At 38.7% G+C, this 23,846-nt stretch overlaps 1 protein-coding gene across 1 annotated transcript in view; it reads left to right on the top strand.

Annotated features, from left to right (window-relative positions):
- The window catches only part of MAN1A1 (mannosidase alpha class 1A member 1), a 154,283-nt gene extending 133,863 nt beyond the window's left edge, over window positions 1–20,420 (top strand). Inside the window, 5 exon segments of the mRNA XM_006089251.3 lie at window positions 5,705–5,820; window positions 8,855–9,074; window positions 10,588–10,760; window positions 17,194–17,309; window positions 17,682–20,420. Of these exon segments, the coding sequence (XP_006089313.1) occupies window positions 5,705–5,820; window positions 8,855–9,074; window positions 10,588–10,760; window positions 17,194–17,309; window positions 17,682–17,805 (749 nt within the window). The 3' untranslated portion in view covers window positions 17,806–20,420.
- Window positions 20,421–23,846: the final 3,426 nt, after the last annotated feature.

Raw genomic sequence — 23,846 nt, 5'->3', positions numbered from 1 at the left:
GAGAAAAGGCAGAATAAAGCACAATATTTTGGGAGAATGTTTAGAAAAGGAGAAAGAAGGCCTGGTTCCTTCAATAAATAGGCTTCTGTCACTAGACAGACTGTAAGTGTTACCAGGAAACTAGAGTGTTTATTTTTCATGCAGAACTGTGAGCATGATGACATATAAGCACATTTAAAGCTATTGATCAAAAAGGGAAGATCTAGTCAGGGTAGTGGGGGGATGTTAGCCTGTAACAAACATGTGGGTGGGGGGCGGGGGAATTGTTCCTTTGTTTTAATGACTAACACCAGGATTTTCTATAGAGTAACTAGATCATTCCACTTCATAACAGCTCCTTTCTGCTTGACTATGAGATGAGAGAGGAGCCTGAGTCTTTAAGGGTTGGGAAAATGAAAGAGCAAACAGCGTATTTTTTCTACCTAATTTTAAGCCAGCAGGTAAAGGTTTCTTGCCAGTAGAGTTCTCTTTAGGGTAGGAGAAAAGTATTGTGCCAGAAGCCCTCACTTGAGATCCTGGCAGACTTTGACCAGCGGTGTAATGATTCAGAGTCGTTGAGAGAAATGTCCTCGAGCTGATTTGGAAAACCAGTGGTAGATGAAGCAGCAACTGAGAGCCGGTGAAGAATACTAAGTGAGACGCCTAGCTGTGCCGAGTGTGTTCAAATGCCTTAAAATTTACTCTGATTTGAGTTTTTTCATTATATTTAAATGCCATATATTCTTAGATGGCTGTGCCTCACTGCTGCTGTAGAATTACTTTGCTTAAAGAATAACTTAGTAGAGAAAAATGCTAAAATCTATGAGCGTTAGTAATGGCTTGGAAAGGCCTAGCTTTTGAGATCATAAAACCATAATCAAGGTTGCCAGGTAACCTCAGTGTGGTCCACCAATCACTGGGCATCCCTGAGACCTTTCAGAGAGCCCACAAGGTCAAAGGTGTTTTTATAATAACATTAAGACTGTCTGCCACAGTGCTGACATTTGCACTTAGGTTGCAAAAGTACTGATGGGTGAAACTACTAAAGTGAGAACCATAGCAGAGGCTCCGAATATTCGTCACATTTTAAATCTTCACAGCAAGTTGGAAAAAGAAGGGGGGGAAAAAGCCAGTTTCACTTATGAATGTTCATAATGAAGCAAAAGTAAATTATTGATTCTAGTAAACCTCAGCCATTGAATACACATCTTTGTAACATTCTGTGTGATTAAATCCCAAGTACACTCAAAGCACTTCTGCTGCTCAATAAAGAACAGTGGGTTGCCTCACAGAAAGCACTTGTGTGATCCTCTGAGTCCTGAGCTGAACTTACTGTTTCACGGTCACCAGTTCTACTTGAAAGAACAACTGAAGACAGGCTGGTTTTTCCGAGTTGGGCGATTAGTAGATGTGTTCTTGACAATGAGCCCGTCCACTTCAGGGAAAACTGGCAGTATCTGTCCCGATGATAAAATTTGAACTCTGCATGAAAATTAGAATCTTGGGAAACTTGTATATGCCACTAGGAATGAACTCATTGCCTTTAAGCAACACTTGACGACTGTTCTGATGTTAATTATACATTAACAAATGTATAATGAAATGTGTCAACATGTAGAAGATCTGCATAATTCAAGTGAGCAATATTTTCCGAATGACCAGTGCATGCTTTTACAAAATCACGTAAAAGATCCATTCAAAGCACAAGGGAGACCAATGGATTTTAATGCAACAGCGCAAAAATGCATTGATGTGGTTTCTAATTCTACACTGCAACTTTTAAAACACTCTAACCTTTAAAAAAAAATCTACTTGTCCAGTTTTGTTGTAGTATCAAAGAAAAGTATCCACAATAATCTGAAAAGCCTTAAATATTCTTCCCTTTTCCAGCTGTATAATTGTGAGACTGAGTTTTCTTCATCTGTTTTAGCCAGGACAACATATAGTATAGGTGGCATGTAGAGCAGATATGAAAATCCACCTGTGTTCTAGAACAGGAAACGTCAAAGAGATTTACAAAAATATGAAACAGTGTCACTCTTCTCACTAATTATTTTTTTGTAAAAATATAACATTTTTATGAAAAAAAATGTTATAAGGGGTATATTATTATTGCTTTAAATATATTAAGAAAATATATTAAATTCTGTTTTAATTTCCGATATTGTAAATATTGGTAATATTATAGAAACAAGTTTTTTGAAGTGCTTATTCATTTTTGAAAGTGTAAGGGGGTGCCCTGGCCAGTTTTGCTCAGTGGTTGGAGCTTCGGCCCACACACCACAGGGTGGTGGGTTCGATTCCAGGTCAAGGACACATACCTCGGTTGCAGGCTCCATCCTGGCCCGGTAGGGGTGCGAGCTTGAGGCAGTCAATCAATGTGTCTCTCTCACATCGATCGATGCTTCTGTCTCCTCTTCCCCACCCCCTACTCTATCTGAAAGAAATGGGAAAATATCCTCAGGTGAGGATTTTTTATTAAGTGTAAAGGGGTGCTAAGACCATGAAAAGTTTGAGGGCCACTGGAGTATTTGGGATAAAGCAGAACTGGAGTAGCTTTCTAAGGACAAAATGGCCAGATGTGATTCTCTAAAAGGACAGGGTTTTTAGAGTTCTCCTTCTCATGAAAGTTCAAAAGTTGAAGAAAAGTCTGAGGATTTACTGGGGTTTTTTTCCCCCCGTGACTTAGGGTTTAGGAGTCACTATGGAAAGGGACAAAAGAGTTCGTTGTACTGGAACATCCTGGCTTCACCTTCTGGGTCACAAATATACTATCTATTTGGCCATGTTTCCTGGTACAAAGAGCCCTTTATATTTGGATTGCTTATGGGTCAGTTTCCTGATGGAAAAACAAACAGGGTTGATGAGTCCCCTGTCTCTCCACCCCCACCCTATCCGGGGTTCCAACCACAAGGAAGACTTATGTTTTTATTCTTTATTCAAGGCCTGCTTGGCCGTGCCCGGATTTGTGCTTGTTCTGTTTCCTTCTGACTCTACCAAGGCCCAGCTCGATTGCCATTTCTTCTGGGAGACCTTCTTGTTCACGACCCCAGTTGGAATTTGTCAGCACCCATTCCTCCTCTCGTCCCCCCCCCCCCTTCTTCCTCCTCGTCCCAACACTTTGGGTACTTTCCGGTTACAGGCCTTTTCCTAACGATTCATATACTTACCCATCAACCTAGGGATCCAAACTTTTGAGGGCTATGACTTTGTCTTAGTCATATTTGTTAACCCAACACGCGGTATCTTACACCAGTAGGTGTTCACTTAACTTGAATTTTGTGGACATTCATGCACTCTGTATCCAATCTGGCTATCTTTCTGCCTCTGCTCTTAAGAGTGGTTCTATTTATTCTCTTGGAACAGTTTGCCTTGCTCTTCAGTTGTGACTAAGAGGCAGCATCTGGTCCTGGTCACTAATCATAGAAAGAGATCTGGTGGCTGTTGAGACCAGATGTGGGGCTCCATGTCAACAAACAATAATTATCACCCTTCTCTGATTAGTATAACAACACTAATATACATATAGTGCCACTAGCATCACTGGGGGATTGCTCTGAGGAGAGAAGTTCAGATTCAGATTGAAATCAACAAAATTAAGAGGCTATTGAGTATTCTTTTTGTCTTCTTATTTTGCTATTTTCTCTCTCTTTAATTATTACAAATCCTCTTATGGGACCTATTTCTATTGGGAAGAAAAGGATAAATTACCCCCTTTAGAGAAGAACATAATAATTGAGTGACAATAGTACACATTACCTTAGAGCATTTGGGAATAAAAATACGACATATGTTCTTTCTAGCAATAGGCGGTCCCTTCCTACTGGCCAAATCCGGCATGTTCTCTCCTACACCCATGAAGATGTTTACACACGACCCTGTTGCCAACACAAACAGTCATCCAAAACCAGAGGAAGCTTAGTGAGTGAGATGCTAAAATCTCAAAGGACTTTCTCTCTTATTTCTCCTCTATTTCCTTTATTTTTATTCTTTCCTAACATGAAAATTTTATAAGCAGGAAATTAAAAAAGTAAAAAATAAACTAGCATGTACTAAAAAATAGTTAAAATACATGTAATAATATATAATCCTTTTTTTAAAATCACCAAATGCCCAAAATTGCTTCTTGCATCTATTATAGAATCATAACCCAAGGAGTAGGGAAGAGGGGGGCTCAGAAAATGAAGCCGCTGCTTCTGGCTGTTGGGTTTCAACTCTTATCGCTTTAACTCGGAGGACCTGTCTGGATCATGGCCATCATTTCGTATTATTTCCTTCAGGCCTTGTTATGTTGACAGGAGCCGGACAGTGACCTGCCTGACCATGCATCACTTGCATTTGTCTCCTGCAATCATGTTTATAACAACAGGGCTCATTATTGATGAGATAGGTCTTCGTCTATTTAATTTTTAAATGTCAGAGGTTTCTGTGGTGATTTATTTAGGAAACTGTAAAGGTCACTTCAAACACTGCTATTTTAAGAACCAGCTTTACAATTGTAAAAACACTCATTTTACATTAAAATTAAAACTATTATTCTGGACTTTTATAATAAAATCCATATTTAACCACTGAACAGATATAGCCCTTCTAGCGTGAATAGATGTGGTCCTTATTAAGGTTGACTTAGAAGTTTTGCTTTGTTCAATTGTTTACTGAGTAGCCACTCAATGCAGTTTTCCAAAATAAGTGCATCTTTTTAATGCTAGTGTTCTCTGTGAATTCTGTAGATTACATCTGTCTTTGTAGCTAAGCATGCTTGAAAAATAAAAGTATAAAGGGCAAAGGAACCCATGTCGTGTTATATGGTGAAGAGCCAGCAGGTCCACGGGCCAGCCTCTGTATGAGTCAAATCAAATGGCACGAATCAGAAGGTTGTAATCTCATTTAGCGTCTGTGAGGCTCAGGTTTCTCATTTTTAATGAGGGTACCTACCCTACAAGTTGCAAGATTGTTGGTCCTGTATGTAGTGGATCTGGCATAATAAATGGCAGCGGAGCCGAAACCGGTTTGGCTCAGTGGATAGAGCGTCGGCCTGCGGACTGAAAGGTCCCGGGTTCGATTCCGGTCAAGGGCATGTACCTGGGTTGCGGGCACATCCCCAGTAGGAGATGTGCAGGAGGCAGCTGGTCGATGTTTCTCTCTCATCGATGTTTCTAACTCTCTATCTCTCTCCCTTCCTCTCTGTAAAAAATCAATAAAATATATTTAAAAAAAAAAATAAATAAATAAATAAATAAATAAATAAATGGCAGCGGAGGATTGCAGAAATGATGTGTAAGGAAGAGACTTTCTTACCATCCCACCCAAGGTGTTTGACCCTTCTGGCTTTATTGCAAACCACTCTTTTAAAAGATTTGCTAATACTCATAGCTTTGCCATGGTTTATATTATTGAGCTAAACAAATATTTATTAGAATATATACTGTGAAACATTTTAATTTGGTATTTTTACTAGAGAACCAGATTTTTGGAATTAGGGGGGATTATATATATTCCTGCTTACAAAATTACCCTGGCAATTATTTAGAGTATATCGCTTTAGTTAACAGCACATCTGCTCATTTCAGAATGTCTTTCTGAAAACAAGAGATTTGTTGGAATTTGAATGTAACACTGAGTTGCAGTTGACGTAGGGTTTTGCATCCTAGTTGCTAATGTGATTTTGCTGCATTATCTGAATTAAAGGCTGAATCACTCTAAAATTCATTTTCCTCCCTTGCAGATCATGTATCAGTTGGAGGACTCGGAGACAGCTTTTATGAATATTTGCTAAAGGCATGGTTAATGTCTGACAAGACAGATCTGGAAGCTAAGCAGATGTATTTTGATGCTGTTCAGGTAAACCCAATAGTTAAATCATTTTGCCACTCAGCTCTGACTTGTAACTTACTTATTCAATCAAGCTTTAATGAAAAATAATGGAATACTACTTAAGTGAGTTACAAATTATTTCCAGTTAGGAAGAGTAAACGATCTGCTAACGTAACTATAACAATAGTCAACGTACTTGATGTATATAGTTCTCAGAGGGCACTTAACTTTTTTACGTAGTTCAAACCTCAGTGAAGGTTTACATATCTGAAAATAAAAGGTTTGCATATCTGAAAAAAAAAGGTATTTTTGTGCTTGGAGTCCATTACAATTATGGAGAGGAAAAAATCCTGAATTTATATTCTGAAAATTGACTTAGTTAAAATTGCCTACCTAGACATTTGAAATAAACTTATCTCCAGAGGTATATGGACAGTACTCTCAAATAAAAATCTGAAATCACCCTAATATTACTAACAGTTTTCAGAGTTCCTTTAAAATGGAGGAGGAATGAGAGGGAACAAACCCTTGTTGAATTGCGAACTGTATGCTAAGAAGTGTTAGGTAGATACTCTAAAGTACTAGTTTGTTTCCTCACAGTAGTTTAGATGTTATTCACCTGTGTTACAGATTGCATTACTGAACTTCAGGTTGAGTGTGAAATCAAAATTCAGATTAAAATTTGTGTCAACACCTCACCACTATGGATTTATTTGTGAATAGGATTTCTGTATTACATGTATATATTTCCTTATGGGCAGTAAGTTAGTGAGGTAAGTCAGAAACTACTTAGCAAAGTCTTTAGGAGGTGGCCAGTGTGAGAGTAAACTAAACCTCAGTCAAAAATGAAAATAAAATTTGAAAGTAAATACAGTAAAGAAAGAAAATTATTTTATATAAAATACCTGAACTTGTACCCAGCTTTTCAGGAACAAATTTTGTAGCAGAATCAAGTGCACTTCTGATTGTTAAAAGTAGTTTCTATGAAAAAAAAAGTAGTTTCTATGGTAACATATATTTTTAAATATTAATTATTATTAAGGCATCTCAAATAATGTTGTAAAATTATGGTGAAATCATCAAAAAATTGACTGCTTAGAATTTTTTTATAATTTAGAATAGTAATTTTTTTATATAATTTAGACTAATAGAGAAGAAAAAAAATGGAAACTTGGAATTCCAAAAATACAGCCATTGTTCTAAAATCGGTCTCCCTCAGAAGAGGTCTGAGTGGTTTTGATATAGACTGATTTATTTATTTGAATATAAATGCAACTTGCTTTGCTTTGATTGACCAGATTAAATGCCACATTGGTCCCCACTCAAGGCCAATAGGGAGCTTCCCTAATAGAGCAGCTACAACTCTGCTATTTCACATATGAGAACGAAAACACCTTAGCTAGGACCCGGGCCTGCATTTAGCACAGCCTTTATTCAGGCACATGATGGACATCAAAAACCTATCTACTAGGATAGGCCCACATGGCCTCTTCCAGGTTTCTTTTTCTTCATTCCTATGAGGTTTAGGTTTTAACCGAGGGAGTTCCTCTCCATACAGTGTGGTTTCCATTATGTCATTTTTTAATTACCATCCTGGCAGACATTTTAATTATTCTCATCCTGGCCCCCTAAGACCTGCTGTTCCAGGAAGAGCAACTTTAAAATATTCTTTGAAGTATTTTCCCTCAGTTTCTAGAACTATACCCACACAGCTTTTAACATACTGTATTTAGACAAACCATTGACAGGAAAAAATCCATTAAGAACAATTGAAGTCAAAGTGTTTCTTGTTTCTCTTAATAGTAAAAGCACTTTCAATCCATTGTGTTTTCGACTGAGAAAGCACAGCTAGAACACTTAAACTTCTGATTGTGACAAGTAGCTATGTCTTACAGAGCAAAGTTTCTTTGTCTGGTTGTACTTACAGAGATAGATCATTGTTACCACAGAGCGGGTACCTTGCATTATTGTTCTGTACAGTTGAGTTGCTAGAGATATAGTTCATCAGTTTTAGCTGCAAGTGGGTTTTAGAAAGTCTTTAATCCAAGAGCAGTATGGGTTTTTTGTTTTGTTTTGTTTGTTTGTTTGTTTTTTGGAAGGGGTGGTTGTTTTAATAATAAAATACCCTGAACTTTTTATTGGCTATCATGGCCTTCTCTGGAGACCATACTAAGAATCCACAGTGAGAGATGCTCACCCTGTCACAGGGCCATTGGAGTGATCAGTACCTGGGCAGATGCTATATTAGACAATTAGGATTCTACAGGCTTCATCAAACTAATTGTTTCCTAATATAGAGGGATAAAAATCACAAAATATACAATACTCCTTTTTCCTAATTAATTCTCTCTAGACTTGACACAACATTTTTTAGAGCTACTTTTCCATCCTCTGTATTAACTTATATTTGCTAATTGCCATACAAACATTGCTCTGGAGGCCTTGGAACTTAGTTGTCTACTTTATATTGAGAAGTAGCAATTTGGTCAGAATCATGCCAAAAATAATATAGTGCTTTATGCAGGATCCATAACAGGATAATAATGTTTCTCTAATCCATGCTCAAAAGCTATTGCTCTTGCTATGTAGAAAGAATAATTTCTTTGGTGATGAACAGGTATCTGCTTGAAGGACTTTATTGCAATTTGTGCTCTGAGAAGTGTAAATAGCTAAGATGTTCAGCTGCATTAAGTAAGAATGAAATATTAATGTAATAAATGGGTCATCAATAAAATTAGCTTAACCACAGTAAATGAGCACAGCAGTATGTTTATTTATTTATTACCATCTTAATTTCATTTGTTTACTTATAATAAAGGTAGGGAAAGTTTTATCTGCCTGTGTATTCATTTTAATTTATTCTTCTCTATCACAAGTTTTATCTGTGTCTACTATTCCCAAATGTGCTTCCTAAAAACCCCTCTTTTTTGATAATAGTATAAAAGGTATAGATACTGTTAATAGCCCTAGTCTGCTATAAAGTAATTATGGGGGGGGGGTACATGTTTTTGTATAAATTTGAGAAGAGATTACAAATGCTGAAAATAAGCGTTATTTTCAGGCAATCGAGACTCACTTGATCCGCAAGTCTAGTAGGGGGCTGACTTACATCGCAGAGTGGAAAGGCGGCCTCCTAGAGCACAAGATGGGACACCTGACCTGCTTTGCTGGAGGCATGTTTGCTCTGGGGGCAGACGATGCTCCGGAGGGCCTGACCCAGCACTACCTTCAGCTCGGAGCTGAGATTGCCCGTACCTGCCATGAGTCTTACAATCGCACATGTGAGTAATGTTATTCTTCATCTACAGTCTATTGCCACATGCTTTTATTTCGTTCAGTAAGGAACTTGGTCGTTGTTGCCCTCCAAAGAATATCCACTGTGCCTGATGAAACCTCATAATCATGATTAATATATTAAAGGAATGTATATTTTCAGCTTAAAAGATACTGCTTTGCTACATAAAAATATTTACTCTTAGTTTGCCAAGAAATGGAAATCCAGGCCACAAAACATTATTAGGCCAGTCTAATTTATTGGCCTTGCTTTAGGTAAATACATTGGATAAGAGTTTCTTTCTCACTGCTAAAGAGATGTAATGTATTTTTGTAAATTATCATTAATCTTTCCAGTGTCTCTATGAATTAGATTTTGACTTTGGCTCCCTCCTTATAAAATAGGGTTTGAAGCACAAAGATTAAATAACCTTTCATGACATAATGACTTAGAATTCACACCCCTGATTTTCTAGCTAGCTTATAAGGTATTTCCTGGGACCTTGCACCTATCCAATGGGTGCTCAATAACTGTTGGTTAAATGAAAGAAAATATAGAATCATTACCTTAGATGACTGAATTTAAAAAATATATTAAATAGCCCTGGCCAGTGTGTCTCAGTGGTTAGATTATCGGCCCTAAAATCAAAGGGTCACTAGTTCTATTCCCATGTACCTGGGTTGCAAGTTCAATCCCCCACCCCCAGTTGGGACATGGGTGGGAGGCAAACAATTGATGTGTCTCTCTCATATCAATATTTCTCTTTTTCTCGCTCTTCTCCCTGCCCCTCTTCCTTCCTCCCTTCCACTCTCTCTAAAAATCAATGGAAAAAATATCCTTAGGGGAGGATTAACAAAAAAAAATGTATATTGAGTATTATTTACTACTAGTGCCCCAGTGCACATTGAAAGGAAATTAATTAGAAGGTGGCCAGTGGGGTGGAACTGGGCGAGACAGGCCAGGCACACCCTGGAGCCAACCTCCCATGGTCCCTCTCCAGCCGGCCACACCTGAGGTGACATCGCAGCTTAAAGGTCGACTGTGGAGTGAGCGAGGTCCCTCTGGCAGGTGGGATCGCTCGGCCTGGTCTGCGGATCAGGCCGAAACCGGCTCTCTGACATCCCCCGAGGGGTCCCATATTGTGAGAGGGTAATTCTCGGGTGATGCACCCCGGAATCAGGCTCCCTCCTCTCTGGTTCTGGGTGCATCACCCAAGAACGGCCACTGCCAAGTCACAGCAGCTCGGTAGCTCCTGCGTTGAGCGTCTGTCCCCTGGTGCTCAGTGCACATCATAGCTACTGGTCGAAGCGTCTGCCCCTAGGTGGTCATTGCACGTCATAGCTACTGGTCAGATGGTGGCTTAGCCTTTTATATATAGAGATATGATGTTTTTAACTATTTCTTAAAGTGATTTGTCATTGTTCTTGAGTATTGTAAAGTATTTTCTAGTTTCAGTTGAGTGGTAGACACTATGCATTGTTCAGGACAATAACCTTTGTTACCCATTCCATATTCTTTAGTTGTGAAACTGGGACCAGAAGCTTTCAGATTCGATGGCGGTGTTGAAGCCATTGCTACAAGGCAAAATGAAAAATACTACATTCTACGGCCAGAGGTTGTTGAGACTTACATGTACATGTGGCGACTGACTCATGATCCAAAGTACAGGAAATGGGCCTGGGAAGCTGTAGAGGTAAAATTTTAATTTGCTTGTGTTTCATATAGATAAATGTCTCAGAAAAAAAATGTAGCATGTACAGATAAATCTAGCATATCAGCTTTTCTATAATTGTTAAAATTTTGACCAGACTTTTTCCATTCAAGACTGAGTGTTTTCATTTAGGTCATCCTGCATATTTGGCTTCAGCTTTTCAGCTTTGCTTAATATAGATAGATAGATAGATAGATAGATAGATAGATAGATAGATAGATAGATAGATATTGAAGGAGATATCTAGAAAGGTATATTATAAAATTAAGTTCCCACGACTAGAAGTGATAACCACTTAATTCCACAAAGGGTTATAGGCAACTTGGTGATAGTCACCCCTTGCCTGTTGTCTATTTCAAGAAACACTGTGTGTGTGTGTGTGTATGTGTGTGTATTCTCTATTAGTCTTTGGGCATTTAAATGATAATATAGTACATACTTTTACTTAGCAGTGATGGATGGCGAACCTATGACACGCGTGTCAGAGGTGACACATGAACTCATTTTTTTGGTTGATTTTTCTTTGTTAAATGGCATTTAAATATATAAAATAAATATCAAAAATATAAGTCTTTGTTTTACTATGGTTGCAAATATCAAAAAATTTCTATATGTGACACGGCACCAGAGTTAAGTTAGGGTTTTTCAAAATGCTGACACGCCGAGCTCAAAAGGTTCGCCATCACTGACTTAGAGTAAATTAGCTACTTAGTTTTAGAAATAACCTGTAGAAGAACTACTTTCTGCAAGTTCAGGTTTCTCTGAATGTCGATAAGCTTTCCATCTGTCCAGTGTGCTGATTTAATTCTTTGTCATCTCTTGGGTCTCTTCCTGCCGAATATGGCATATCATCTTCCTAAACTAAACTATTGTGTGTGGATGCCAGCGGAGGCACCCTTCGGAGTATGCATCAAACGATGTCTAATTTTAAGAGCTCTTATTCTGAAAGGAGTGGGAGGGAATTCAAGGGATGAGAACAAGCAAAGGCTTTAATTACACTTTCTTACTCTCCACACTCTTTCTTAGAAAGTTTGCTGTCTTTAAAAACAGTCCATTAGGAGCAACTTCTCTCAGGAAATCTTAGATGAATATTGCCTTAGTGTAAAATTTAATATCTCAGGAAGCCGTTGATGAATCTCGCTTATCACCCTGTTCATTTAGTGTCTGTCTTATCACTAGTCATCACTCGTTTTAAGTAATAGAGATTCTTTAGGCCTTTTTTAATATTTTTTTGCAGTTTTCTAATTATATTTAGTCAGTGGTAATTTCAATTTCTTTAGAAATATTTTCTCTGAAAAATGTATTTAAATTACATTTCATCTAAGCTTTGTTGCTAGGGAATTATTTTGGTCTTCAATAAGCCAGCAAAGGAATTAAGGCTAGAGCTCACCTTGGAAATATCAGTTTAAATTAAAAATAGCAGGAATTATGTTTTTTCATCAAATCTAAAACACCATTATTTTATGTACCACTAAGAAAGTACAGCCCTACCAATTAAATTGTGACACAACAATTTTGGAGATGTTAAAATGTGAAAAATGTATGACAGAGACTTGCTCAAAAATGGACGGTTATTAAATCTCTCTTGCCATATGGGCAGAAAGCTTTGATTTGCTTGTTCTTTGGGGGAGTTTGTTGGTGAAGGAAGAAGGTTGATGTGAGGTGTTAGGAATTTTGCCTGTTGCCCCCTCTTAGTGTAGGATATGATGTGAAACTGTTTCATTGCGTCCCAGAGCAGGGATCCTCCTGTTTTTGCCCCCAGTAACTTCTGCTGGGACTTGAGACGCAGTGGGGACAGGGGAGCGCTGGGGGCTCTTGCCTTTTCTAAAGCACAGAAATCATAGAGTAGGCAATACTAACTTCACTGTCGCATGCCCTCGGCCCCCTGTGTTGGTGTTGCAGCTGCGATGGGGGATGCCGATGGGGGATGCCCGCGTGCTGGCAGCATTACCCAAGTGCCCGTGCCTCCCAGCTGTTCTGACTCGGAGCTTCTCCCCAGGCAGCTGGCCTGGTCTGGGAAGTGGGGCAGAGTTCCTGGCCCCAGGGGCAGCCCTCCCCAGTGAGATACTGGAGTGGGTGGGTGGCTTTCCCAGTCTTCCTTCTTCAAAGAATAGTTCTGAGATGTGTTCTGCATGGTTCCTTGGAGGTGCAGGCGGGAGGGGGCCCTGGTTGCACACAATGCATTTCACTGGCTCCTCTCACTTCCCTGTTTCACTCTCCCCACTTCCTGATATCGCCTCCCCCCCCCCCCGCCCAAATTTCCTGCATCCAACCCATGACTCATGCTCTGTTTTTAGGGGAACCCAAACTAAAACATAGGGGCCCTTGAAAATCACCAAGTCCAGATTCCACGCAAAGGAAAGACTCCTCTGCCGATCTTTGCAGGTGGCTATTCCTCATCAATTCAAGGACTTTGTAGCGAAAAGGAATATGCTACTAGTAACGTGATTCGTGTCACTTTTTTTTTAATGGCCGGAAGTATTAGGAAGTTACTCCTTTTAAAACCAGAATTTACAGTTCTGTGCTTTTGAAAAAATAATCTCTCTCTTGTACATTTCAGCTCCTCAGTTATCTGAAGACAGCACCTCCTGCCAGCTGTTCCTCCCGCCTTCACCCTTTTCCTCCACCTTCTCCTGACATGTTCCCAGGGGTGTTCTTGCAGGGCTGAGCACTGTGACTCAGGAGCCTCTCTCCTGAGGGCTAATTCCTATAGCCTGTGGTCCACTTGTTCCTTTAATAGATTTAGAAAACCCCTGGCTTACATGAAAACTATGGTTGAATGATGTTAACGACTACATTGACGACTGTTGAGGCATCTCTTTAATGTCATGAAGAACTACATTAAATTCCTTCTAATTAGACATGTATAATTAATATTCTGATAAAGCTCTTACGATAAGTTATACCTATACATTCATACATGTGTAGCTAAATATGGATTATATAATGTCTATAGATGTAGGTATGTGTAGATTATATCATCTCTCCACTGGGCTAGAGTTGTGGATAAGCCTTACGTAGGAATGTTCATTTATTTATTTGCACACACATTTTTCTCCAGTTCCCTGACTCTAACCTATTACACATGGGCATCTTGGCTCTCAGAGAATGATTTGTCTTCCCAGTGTCTGCTTCTGCCTGCCCAGGCTCGATCCCTGTCCTCAGACTCTTTGATGTGTCTGTTTTGCCTGGTTCTCAGACCAAACTCAACGAGTGAGCCTTATTATTAGCGTTGTTCTCTGGGGTCCACCCTTGGAAATCTCCATTGATCAGCTGTTTTTCTAACCTGGTAGATAAGACAAGGCTTCTCTGTTCTTACAGTGATGCTTTCCGGCTTAGGACTTAGCTCATGCTGCTCACTATTCTTTTACCTGCTCCCCCCGAAAAAGGTACAGTCGCTTGCAGTCAAGTTTGTGTTTCTTCTTTTGTTTAGAGCTTTAGTCGGTGTACACATTCTCCTGTCCTCCTTTTCTTTGCTATTAGCAAGTCCCATTCACATATGGTCACTAATAAGTAATGTAAGCATTTACTAAAACTGAGGTGGTCCCTATGCCCAGAGACTGGATCCAAAGAACAGACTGCAGTAAAATGATGCTCTGATCAGACTCTGCTATGTAGATACATCCTTCCACTGTTGAGGTTCTGTAAAATCAGAGTCTGTTATGGGGGCTCAGGAGAGCTGCTTGTCCCTAGATCAGGGGTGGGCAAACTTTTTGACTCGAGGGCCACAATGGGTTCTTAAACTGGACCGGAGGGCCGGAACAAAAGCATGGATGGAGTGTTTGTGTGAACTAATATAAATTCAAAGTAAACATCATTACATAAAATGGTACGGTCTTTTTTTTTTTTTTTAGTTTTATTCATTTCAAACGGGCCGGATTCGGCCCGCGGGCCGTAGTTTGCCCAAGGCTGCCCTAGATTTACACATCTAAAGTCTTTTTTTTTAAATATATTTTATTGATTTTTTACAGAGAGGAAGGGAGAGGGATAGAGAGTTAGAAACATCAGTCAGCTGCCTCCTGCACACCCCCTACTGGGGATGTGCCCGCAACCAAGGTACATGCCCTTGACCGGAATCGAACCCGGGACCTTTCAGTCCGCAGGCCGACGCTCTATCCACTGAGCCAAACCGGTTATGGCTAAAGTCATAAAATTTAGACTTGACATGAAGGTTTTTCTTTTTATTTAAAATGCATCTTTAGCATTTTTTTATTTATTTACCAAAAGCCTAAATTAAATAAAATGAGCTAGGCCTCTCTGGACCTCTAACAGGGCCCTGTACTGTGTTGACTTTGTCTCTATCTTGTTTTATTGTCACAACAACCCCATGTGGACCACAGGAACACTGCCTGGGTCCAGGGACCTCTGAGGCCACAGTTAGCAAGTCCAGAGCTGGGACACGACTCCCTCCTCTAAAACTTTAGGTTGTGTTCTTAACTACTATGGCTCTCCACACTAGGACTATGGGAGAGAAAGGACAACTGGGGTGAACTGAAAAGAGGAAAAACTTTGGACATCACCAGCCACAAAGCAAAAAATGAAGGAGCTTATAGAAATCTCTATGAGAGGGAGAACGGCCTGACACTCTCATTAGCTCATCGCCAAAGAACTTCCAGAGAAAAACCAAGAAAAAGCTTTGTGGTTAAATTACTTTTTAGGAAATAAGATTTCATTATGTTCCATAATAATGAACTTACTCATTTCTTCTAAATCTCGATCTTTTTCTTTTTACAAACAGTTTTTAACCTCCATTTTATCTGGTATTTAACTTTTTATCAAAAGGAACTTTGATCAGAAAAGGAAGGAAGGAAAAAAATAATTGGACCTGAAAGTCCCTTTCTGTAGGCTTTCGCGCTCTTGGTTCATTGTGTGCAACGAAGAATATAATCAGAGCATTTTATTTTTGAAGTTGATCTTATTTTCCCGGGGGCTTTTAAAAAGTACCAATCATGAGACATTTTCTTTATGCGTGGAGCCTGCCAGTTAGATTTTCTTTAACCTGGTAATTAAATGCTCTATGTCTTCTGCCCTCCAGCCCTGGTGTGCCAAGTCAATTTCCTCATTGCCAGCACCTGCAGAGGGGAGCTGAGCCCTCAGCGCCACATCCCTGCTCACGGGATTCACCTTCTCTCTCCCCTCTTTTCTGGTCTCTGCATTCTTACAGCCATGTTTTCCTCCAAAATCTTTTTCTAGCCAATAACGATCTTTCTCAGCTAATACCTCAACTATGTTCTCCATCTTTTTTTGCTAGTTTGGCTGAATGGGAGAAAAATGGAGCATAATTATACACATTAAAAAAAGAGGGGCAGGGTTATGTTTCATAAGAGAAAACTGAAACATAAATTTAAAATGACATGAATTAGAACCAGATTTCAGATGGCAATTTTGATATGACTTATAGTATAGTTAATAAGAGTAATAGGATGTGGTGAGTAGGAAATAACTTCTTAGAACTGACTAGGCCTGGTCACTAACAAAGCAGCCAATGTAATTTCAAAATACAAGGACTAGTCAACTTAGTGGCAGCTGACAATGTAGAAGGCAAGTTATTTTAGGTTGTTACCTAAATTTTCTTTCCAACCCTGCCCATCCCATCTCTTATCCAAATACTCATTATAGTCACAGCTACAGGAATGTAGGGTCCTTTCTCCCTAGATAGTTACCAGTGGATTCATCCCATCTTCTTCCATCCCAGACCAAAGAAAAGAAAGATGTGTTTTAGAAATAGATACCAACCACATTTTCCCACTGCTTTCCATTTTCCACTTTTATCTCTTTCACCAGGACCACTAATTAGTACTCCACAATTGATTTTTAAGCAATAAGATGTTCTGCTTATTGTAGCAGCTGTTTTTGGTCCGGCACACTTTTTTCACCAAGGGTTTATAGTCCCATTCGATATGAATAATCTTTCTAGACCAGGGGTCAGCAACTGTTTTCTGTAAGGGCTGGAGAGAATTAGGTTTGGGGGCCATAGCAACTACTCAACTGTCATTGTAGTGAAGAAATAGCCACAGACAGCATGTGAGTATAGCTGTGGCTCAATAACCCTTCATTTACCAAAACAGACAGCAGATGGGATTTAGCCTGTGGTCCATAGTTTGTTGAACCCTGCTCTAGATTATAGTAGGAAATGGTAAATATGACTGAAAATTTATTCCAAAACTCAATGTGGAAGTGTTTCTAATTAGGTGAGAAGATATATTGTCCATATGTCCTTTAACTTTTCATGCTTTATTTGTGTTTACATTGGATAGGGTTTGTTTGTTTTTTTAATTTCCAACTAAAGCTGTTCCAGTCTAGCAATTCACTTTGAATTCTTATTTTATTTGAATTTGACAATCTAGTGATAAAAATTAGTGACAATCGATTGACTGGCTCGTGACCATTTTTTTCCATCTTCTTGGTCATTCAGGCTCTGGAGAATCACTGCAGGGTGAGCGGGGGCTACTCGGGCCTCAGGGATGTTTACCTCAATCATGACAGTTACGATGATGTGCAGCAGAGCTTCTTCCTGGCGGAGACACTAAAGTGAGTAAAAATCCTCTAAAAGTATGTGGCCGAGGGAGCTGGGCAGACCTCTGTCCGTGTCTTTATCATGAGCACATTCAGGCACTGTCACGCATGGCTGCCTCTGAATGCCATTCTACACGCATGGCGATGATTGCAGGTTTGTTCTCGGTCATCGTGTGAGTGTGCCGACTCGGGCCTGCTTTCACGGTTCTGGTACTCTAGGATCAAAGCCCAGAGTAGCTTCTTCACTCTGCATTAATGTGTATATTCCCTCAACTTTGCTATACTTGATTCTCCCTGGTTCTCCCTCGGATGAATGGAGACACCGATGTGGTTTGGGCTGTGCCTTTGTGGTTTTACTGCTTCATACACTCGTGTTTCTCCCTCTAGATATTTGTACTTAATATTTTCTGACGACGATCTACTTCCACTGGAACATTGGATCTTCAATACTGAGGCCCATCTTCTCCCTAAACTCTGCACTAATGAAAAAGAAGTGGAGGTCAATGGATAATGACAAGACATTTGACATTTTACTCTGCTCATTCCCATCACTGCATACCTTAATAGTTCCTTTTCTGGTATCCAGGCCCATGATGAATTTTATTAGTAGATCTGTGATTATTCTCAGTTCTAAAATTGTTTTGCAGTCTCTTATGTTTTTTCTCATAGGCTTAAATGGGACGCAAATTCCTTCCTTTAGTATTCAGTCAGTAGATCACAGATTTTCTTATTTCACATAATCTGTTATCTCTGGAATTCATGAAGGTGTAGTATCATTTTTATTAGACTGGATAAAATGGTATACCAGTGACCTCTTAATTACAGTTTTGATTTGACTGCAAAACTTTTTCCTCCTCTATGAGGAGATAGTGTCTGCTTTAAGCTGTAATGTTTTGCCATGTTGCAAAAAGCCATAATAATAAATTAAATATTAAAAAAGCTTTTTCCTTTTTAATTTCATGTGAATATGGTTTGTCTATCCACCAGAGACAGATCTTATAACTGTGACAGCCTCCTTATGCGGGTCTATCATTATTTGATAGAATGTCTTCTAAAATACTTTACCTACAATTTAATTCAAAATAGAATGCCATTCCAAAAAGATCATCTCATGTTGACCTCATTTCATTGGAACCACAGTATATTTCTGTTGGTGAATTATGTTAGTGTTTCCTAATTTGTGAATTAGTTCTCAAATTTTACTTGAAATGTCCTGTGTCATTTCTGGATCATGTGCTGGTTAATTTCTTCCATTCCTCACCACACAGCAAAGTGAGCTTGCAAGTTTGGCAGATCTCTGCTATTGCTCAGTTATGTTTTTTAAAGGGAAATAGCATCACTCTTAGTGTGTTAGCTTTCGCTTTTTACTGAACATATGAAGAATCGGGTATCTCTAAAGAGAGGATGAATATTTCAAATGATTTTGCATTTGCATTTCATCTTTAACTTTTTTCCTTGAAGTAAAGAAAACATTACATGTGGGTCAGATTTTTCAGATTTGACAGGGGCCCTTTCTCAAATATAGTAAATTATTTCATTTCAGTTAATGAAAGCAGAATTAAGTCTGAAAGAAGCTTTACCAATGTATTTCTTCGTGGTCAATTGAGGAAAATCTAATAAACTTTTAGGTCAAATAAGAATATAGTCTACTTTGGTTAAATTCAATATAGATGTCCCAGCTTAGAAAGAATATGTAGGAATGGATGCTCCTAATCCCCCACAATCCGATAACAGATCAAAATAATTATATGGTTCTTCAAAGCATTGTGTTGAGATATGAGTGCTTTTCCCAAGAATAGATTTGGTGATACCTTGTGTTTTCTTATCATATTGGATCATATTATATACATGACCCCAAGAGCTAATATGGTGATGTATATTCTGAGGTACAAAGACTTTAACCACCTGCGTTCTCCGCCTACAGTGGTCAGATAGATCAGTGCAACCCCATGCATTAAGCTGAAGCATATGAAGTTGCTGCATTTGTAGTTTAAAAACTATCCAATATCAACAATTTCATATGGTTCAACCTAATATTTTTAAAACAGTTATCTTCTTGGATCTCCATAGACTTAATTGTTTTAGGTCTTTCAGCTTTTAAAGGTGTTTCAAAATATTTCTTTTGTCTGAAAGGACCACTTCGTGTGACCTGCTCTTTTTTTCCATATTGTACATTGGTATACAAAGAATAAATTAATAAAATTAGTAAATTAAAAATGTACTTTATTAAATCATTATTAATCATTACTTTACTGAATCATTATTGCCAAGTCAATGTGTTTTGAGTCCCAGAATATCTTCCACTCATATGTCAGCTCACCTTATGAAATGAATGGATAGTGAGAGCTCTTTTGTCCCAGAACATAAAGGCAAAATATAAAAGATTATTGCAAAAACCAGGCCATATGTATTTAGATTATAATTTTCACATAAACGTCCTTGGGCTAACAATTTAAGTTACCTTCTTTTCTTTGCATTTAAATTTGATTTGAAAGAGCACAGAGCTGGTATGTATTTCTACAGCAGATAGGATTTTAATATCAGGTTTATGTACACCCTGCACTATAATGTACCTCTGTATCCTGGTATAAGTAGGCCAAAAGATTATACTAGACATTGTTCTGCCAATGGCAAGAATAAAGTGTTTTCAATTCTAGAACTTGGATTTTTTTAACATAAGTCCCAAAACAACAAAAATGTAAGCAAGAGATTAATATTATAGTGATGTAATTTAACTAAAGTTATATTTTGCGTTAATTATTTTAAACAACTGATGTCTTTAGGTAAACACTGTCTTTCATTCATTTGCAGCAACTTCACCTAAAAGGCAAATAATTAAAATAGCACTTAATTCTCTGTATGTGTTTTTGCTATACTTTGTGCAATTAATATTACACATAAAAATTGTGTGGCGATTTTCAGGACTCGACGTTTGACATAATTCCTTCATATGTGTTATCCATCCTTTACAATGATTGTTTTTGATTTGTGCATAAATCCATTCTGTCATTTCCAACTTTATATAAATCTTTAATGTTATGGGAAACATAATAGATTGACACATAATTTTTAAAAACTATATTTGTAAAATTTCTCTATTGTGAATAAAGCATTTTAATATATCTCCTCCTTTGTTATGTTTTTCTCCTTTTAAGTAAGTTTTTGAATATATGTAGGGGCGAGTGTGTAGAGTTGAAAATGAAGATACTAGTTCTGAATAGTGATTTCCTACTACACCCAGAGTATTCTGACAAGGAAACATTTTCTATTAAAAACTTTAACTTGCACCGAAACCGGTTTGGCTCAGTGGATAGAGCGTCGGCCTGCGAACTGAAAGGTCCCAGGTTCGATTCCGGTCAAGGGCATGTACCTGGGTTGCGGGCACATCCCCAGTAGGAGATGTGCAGGAGGCAGCTGATCGATGTTTCTCTCTCATCGATGTTTCTAACTCTCTATCTCTCTCCCTTCCTCTCTGTAAAAAATCAATAAAATATATTAAAAAAAAAAACTTGCAAATAATTTTGCATGCATGGCCTTTGGTTGAACAAACACCTTTATTAAGAATCTAACATGTTCAACACCAGGGCCTTTAGGGCGGAGTCGGGGGGAGTTGGTGTCAGAAATAGCATGAAGTATGATCGTTGTGCTTACGTTTACATCCTCACCGTCCCACTGAAACAAAACAGAGCAGCATTTAGTGTGAAATGACAGGTGAAATTCTGTTCAGGGAGCAGGCCACTAGGATTTGATATGTCCCTCCTTTTGGAGCTTGACCGGGTTCTGGGGACATCAGGGACTCATCCCTGTGTCTGTGCCTGTCTCCCACCCCCTCCCCCTACCCCTCCACCCCCCCACTCCCACCCCCCCACCCCCCCAGGGCTCCTCTGCAGTGACGGTGCAGTGGGCACACCAGGGCAGGCTGCTTGGTGGGAAGTGCAGTTAACTTGGCTCAGGGACTCCTCGGCTTGCCCAGCCCCAGGCTGTAAGATGATGCCCGGTCCTCCAAAGCCGTGCCCTTACCTCCCAGGCCTTTCCCCTAATGAGTCCAGCCTGGGGCTCCCCTTCGTGAAGCACCCAGGTTGATAGTCAAAGAAGGTTCGTAGAAAAGAGAGAACTTAAGCTGCAGGAGAGCCTCCAATATTTTTGGAAAAGCCTGGGTTTCTCAAATTCATGTTCCACTTACTAGAATGTTTTAGACATTTTGGGTTTTGTTCTTGCTGCCTGGAACTCTCTTTCCTCACTGGCTCATCCTTGCTTCATGTGGGTGTCTGCTCAATGGCACCTCATCAGAGTGGCTGTTTTGAAAAATCAATATAAGATTCCCCATCCCCCTGAGTCCCTTGGTCTTACTGTATTTCCTGCTTAGCATTTGTTAGGTTACATACTCATTTCCTTGTATGTCTATTGTCTTCCTGACCCCTTAGAACAGTGGTTCTCAACCTTCCTAATGCTGCGACCCTTTAATACAGTTCCTCATGTTGTGGTGACCCCCAAGCATAAAATTATTTTCGTTGCTACTTCATAACTGTAATTTTGCTACTGTTATGAATCGTAATGTAAAGCTCTGATATGCAGGATGTATTTTCATTGTTACAAATTGAACATCATTAAAGCATAGTGATTAATCACAAAAACAATATGTAATTATATGTGTGTTTTCTGATGGTCTTAGGCGACCCCTGTGAAAAGGTCGGTGCACCCAAAGGGGTCGTGACCCACAGGTTGAGAACCGCTGCCTTAGAATGTAAGCCTCATGAGAACAGAAGTTACTTGTTTTGGTGCCTTCCTCTCCCATCTGCATCCCCAGTGCCTGAAGGAGCATCTAGCACTTGGCAGTTCACAGGGAATGTTTGGTGAACAGTCAATGCATGAATGAATGAATGGGGTTCGTAGGGTTTGCTACAGCTATTTGCAAATGTCTTTTAATAAGCTGTACATTTTTTAAAGTATTACATGCCAGTATTGCATAACATGCTGTTCTAAATAGATAATTATAAGAAGGGACAATTTCTTTCATTGCTACTTGTAGTCGTTTTAAGGAAATACAGAGTTAATTGTGGTTGTGACTGAAATTGACTCAAAAAAACATTTTTAAAAATCACTTTTTATCACATATGGCCCTATGAAAACACCTACCAAAGAAATGTAAGTCATGATTTCTCCAATATAGTGTTTTCAGTGTTACTATTTGAATAGCCTACTACACTGTATTGTTTTCTGACTTAATCTCACAGTCCTGTGTCATATATTTTTTTAAAAAATGCTTTCTATAACATCAAGCAAAATAATTGGTTTTTCATTTAAAATACAGCTAGTCAAATGAGAACTTTCTGAATTCAATTACTTGTAACATAGAGGATATTGGTTATGTTTACTCTGTTGGTGACCAAATTATTAAACAGTTTCTAAACATAATTTTTATTTATACTAATCTTCAACCATCCACACAGAAATTGCAGCCTGGCAATCAATACATCCAATTTCTGATAATTACATGCAGAGAATTCCTTAAATTTTTAAGAAAACAAGAGAAACCTTTTTTCATTGAAGCGTAAAATTCATATATCTAATCGCCATTCCAGTTCACTAGGTTGTGGCTGAAATGTGAGGGTGGGGAAGGAATCTTATTTAATTTTGATTTAATGGCCCAGAGACTGATTTCTGGTTTTCCCGGCTTATTCCATTCACACTGGCCAACACATGAGTCATAATATTCTAGAACTATCTGCCAAGCATCAGATATGCATATAAAGTCTTAGAACTGCATCGGAGTCTAGACGGCATTCAGTCCAACTCTTATTTTAAACATAAGGACACGGGAATTTCCCAAGGTCAGGAACTGTTTTTTATCCTGGCTCTATGCTGCCAGGCACAGTGATTTGGTAAGATTTATGCTAATAAAAGTTAAAAACAACATACGGGAGCACATGTCCTATCCAACCACTCTAAAATAAAGGTGTAAATTGAGAGTTCACCCTTGGAAACTGAGCTAAGGCCATATTTCTCAAGGTGTGGGCTCCAGTTTATATCAGAACCTCTGGTAAGTCTTGTTAAAATGCAGGTTCCAGAGCATACCCCAAATTTAACAAATCAAAATTGTGGTGGGGTCCTGGAATACTGGAGTGGAGAACCACAATTTCAAGTTATAGGGGGTGGAAGTCCCAGGATAGCAGAAGAAATAATGAATTAATTAGCAAGTGATGAGAAGCCCATGGATCTTCTTTCTGTATTTTTGTTTCTACTTCCAGGTTTAAGCAGAACAACAACTTGAAACATAATTTGGATCACTTTGGAAATGTGGATTCATTCTTTTACAAAAGTATTTCTGAGCAATAAGCCATATAATCTACATCTTTTAGAAACAGATTCACACTGGATTTTTAAACATAAGTCTTTCTTATTGAGCAAACTCAAAAGTATTAACTTCAATCATCCCTCTTTTTATTCAGTGACTGTTTCATTTGCTTTCTTCTCCCAGTAGCTGCTTTTAAAGTCAATTCTCAAATTGTTTCTTCTGTTCTAAGGGAATTTGGACAAGATTGTCACTTGCAC

Source organism: Myotis lucifugus, unplaced genomic scaffold (assembly GCF_000147115.1).
Source record: "Myotis lucifugus unplaced genomic scaffold, Myoluc2.0 scaffold_57, whole genome shotgun sequence".
Classification (NCBI taxonomy): Eukaryota; Metazoa; Chordata; class Mammalia; order Chiroptera; family Vespertilionidae; genus Myotis; species Myotis lucifugus.
Note: the sequence above shows the minus strand (reverse complement) of the source record. Positions and strands in the feature narration are given on the sequence as shown.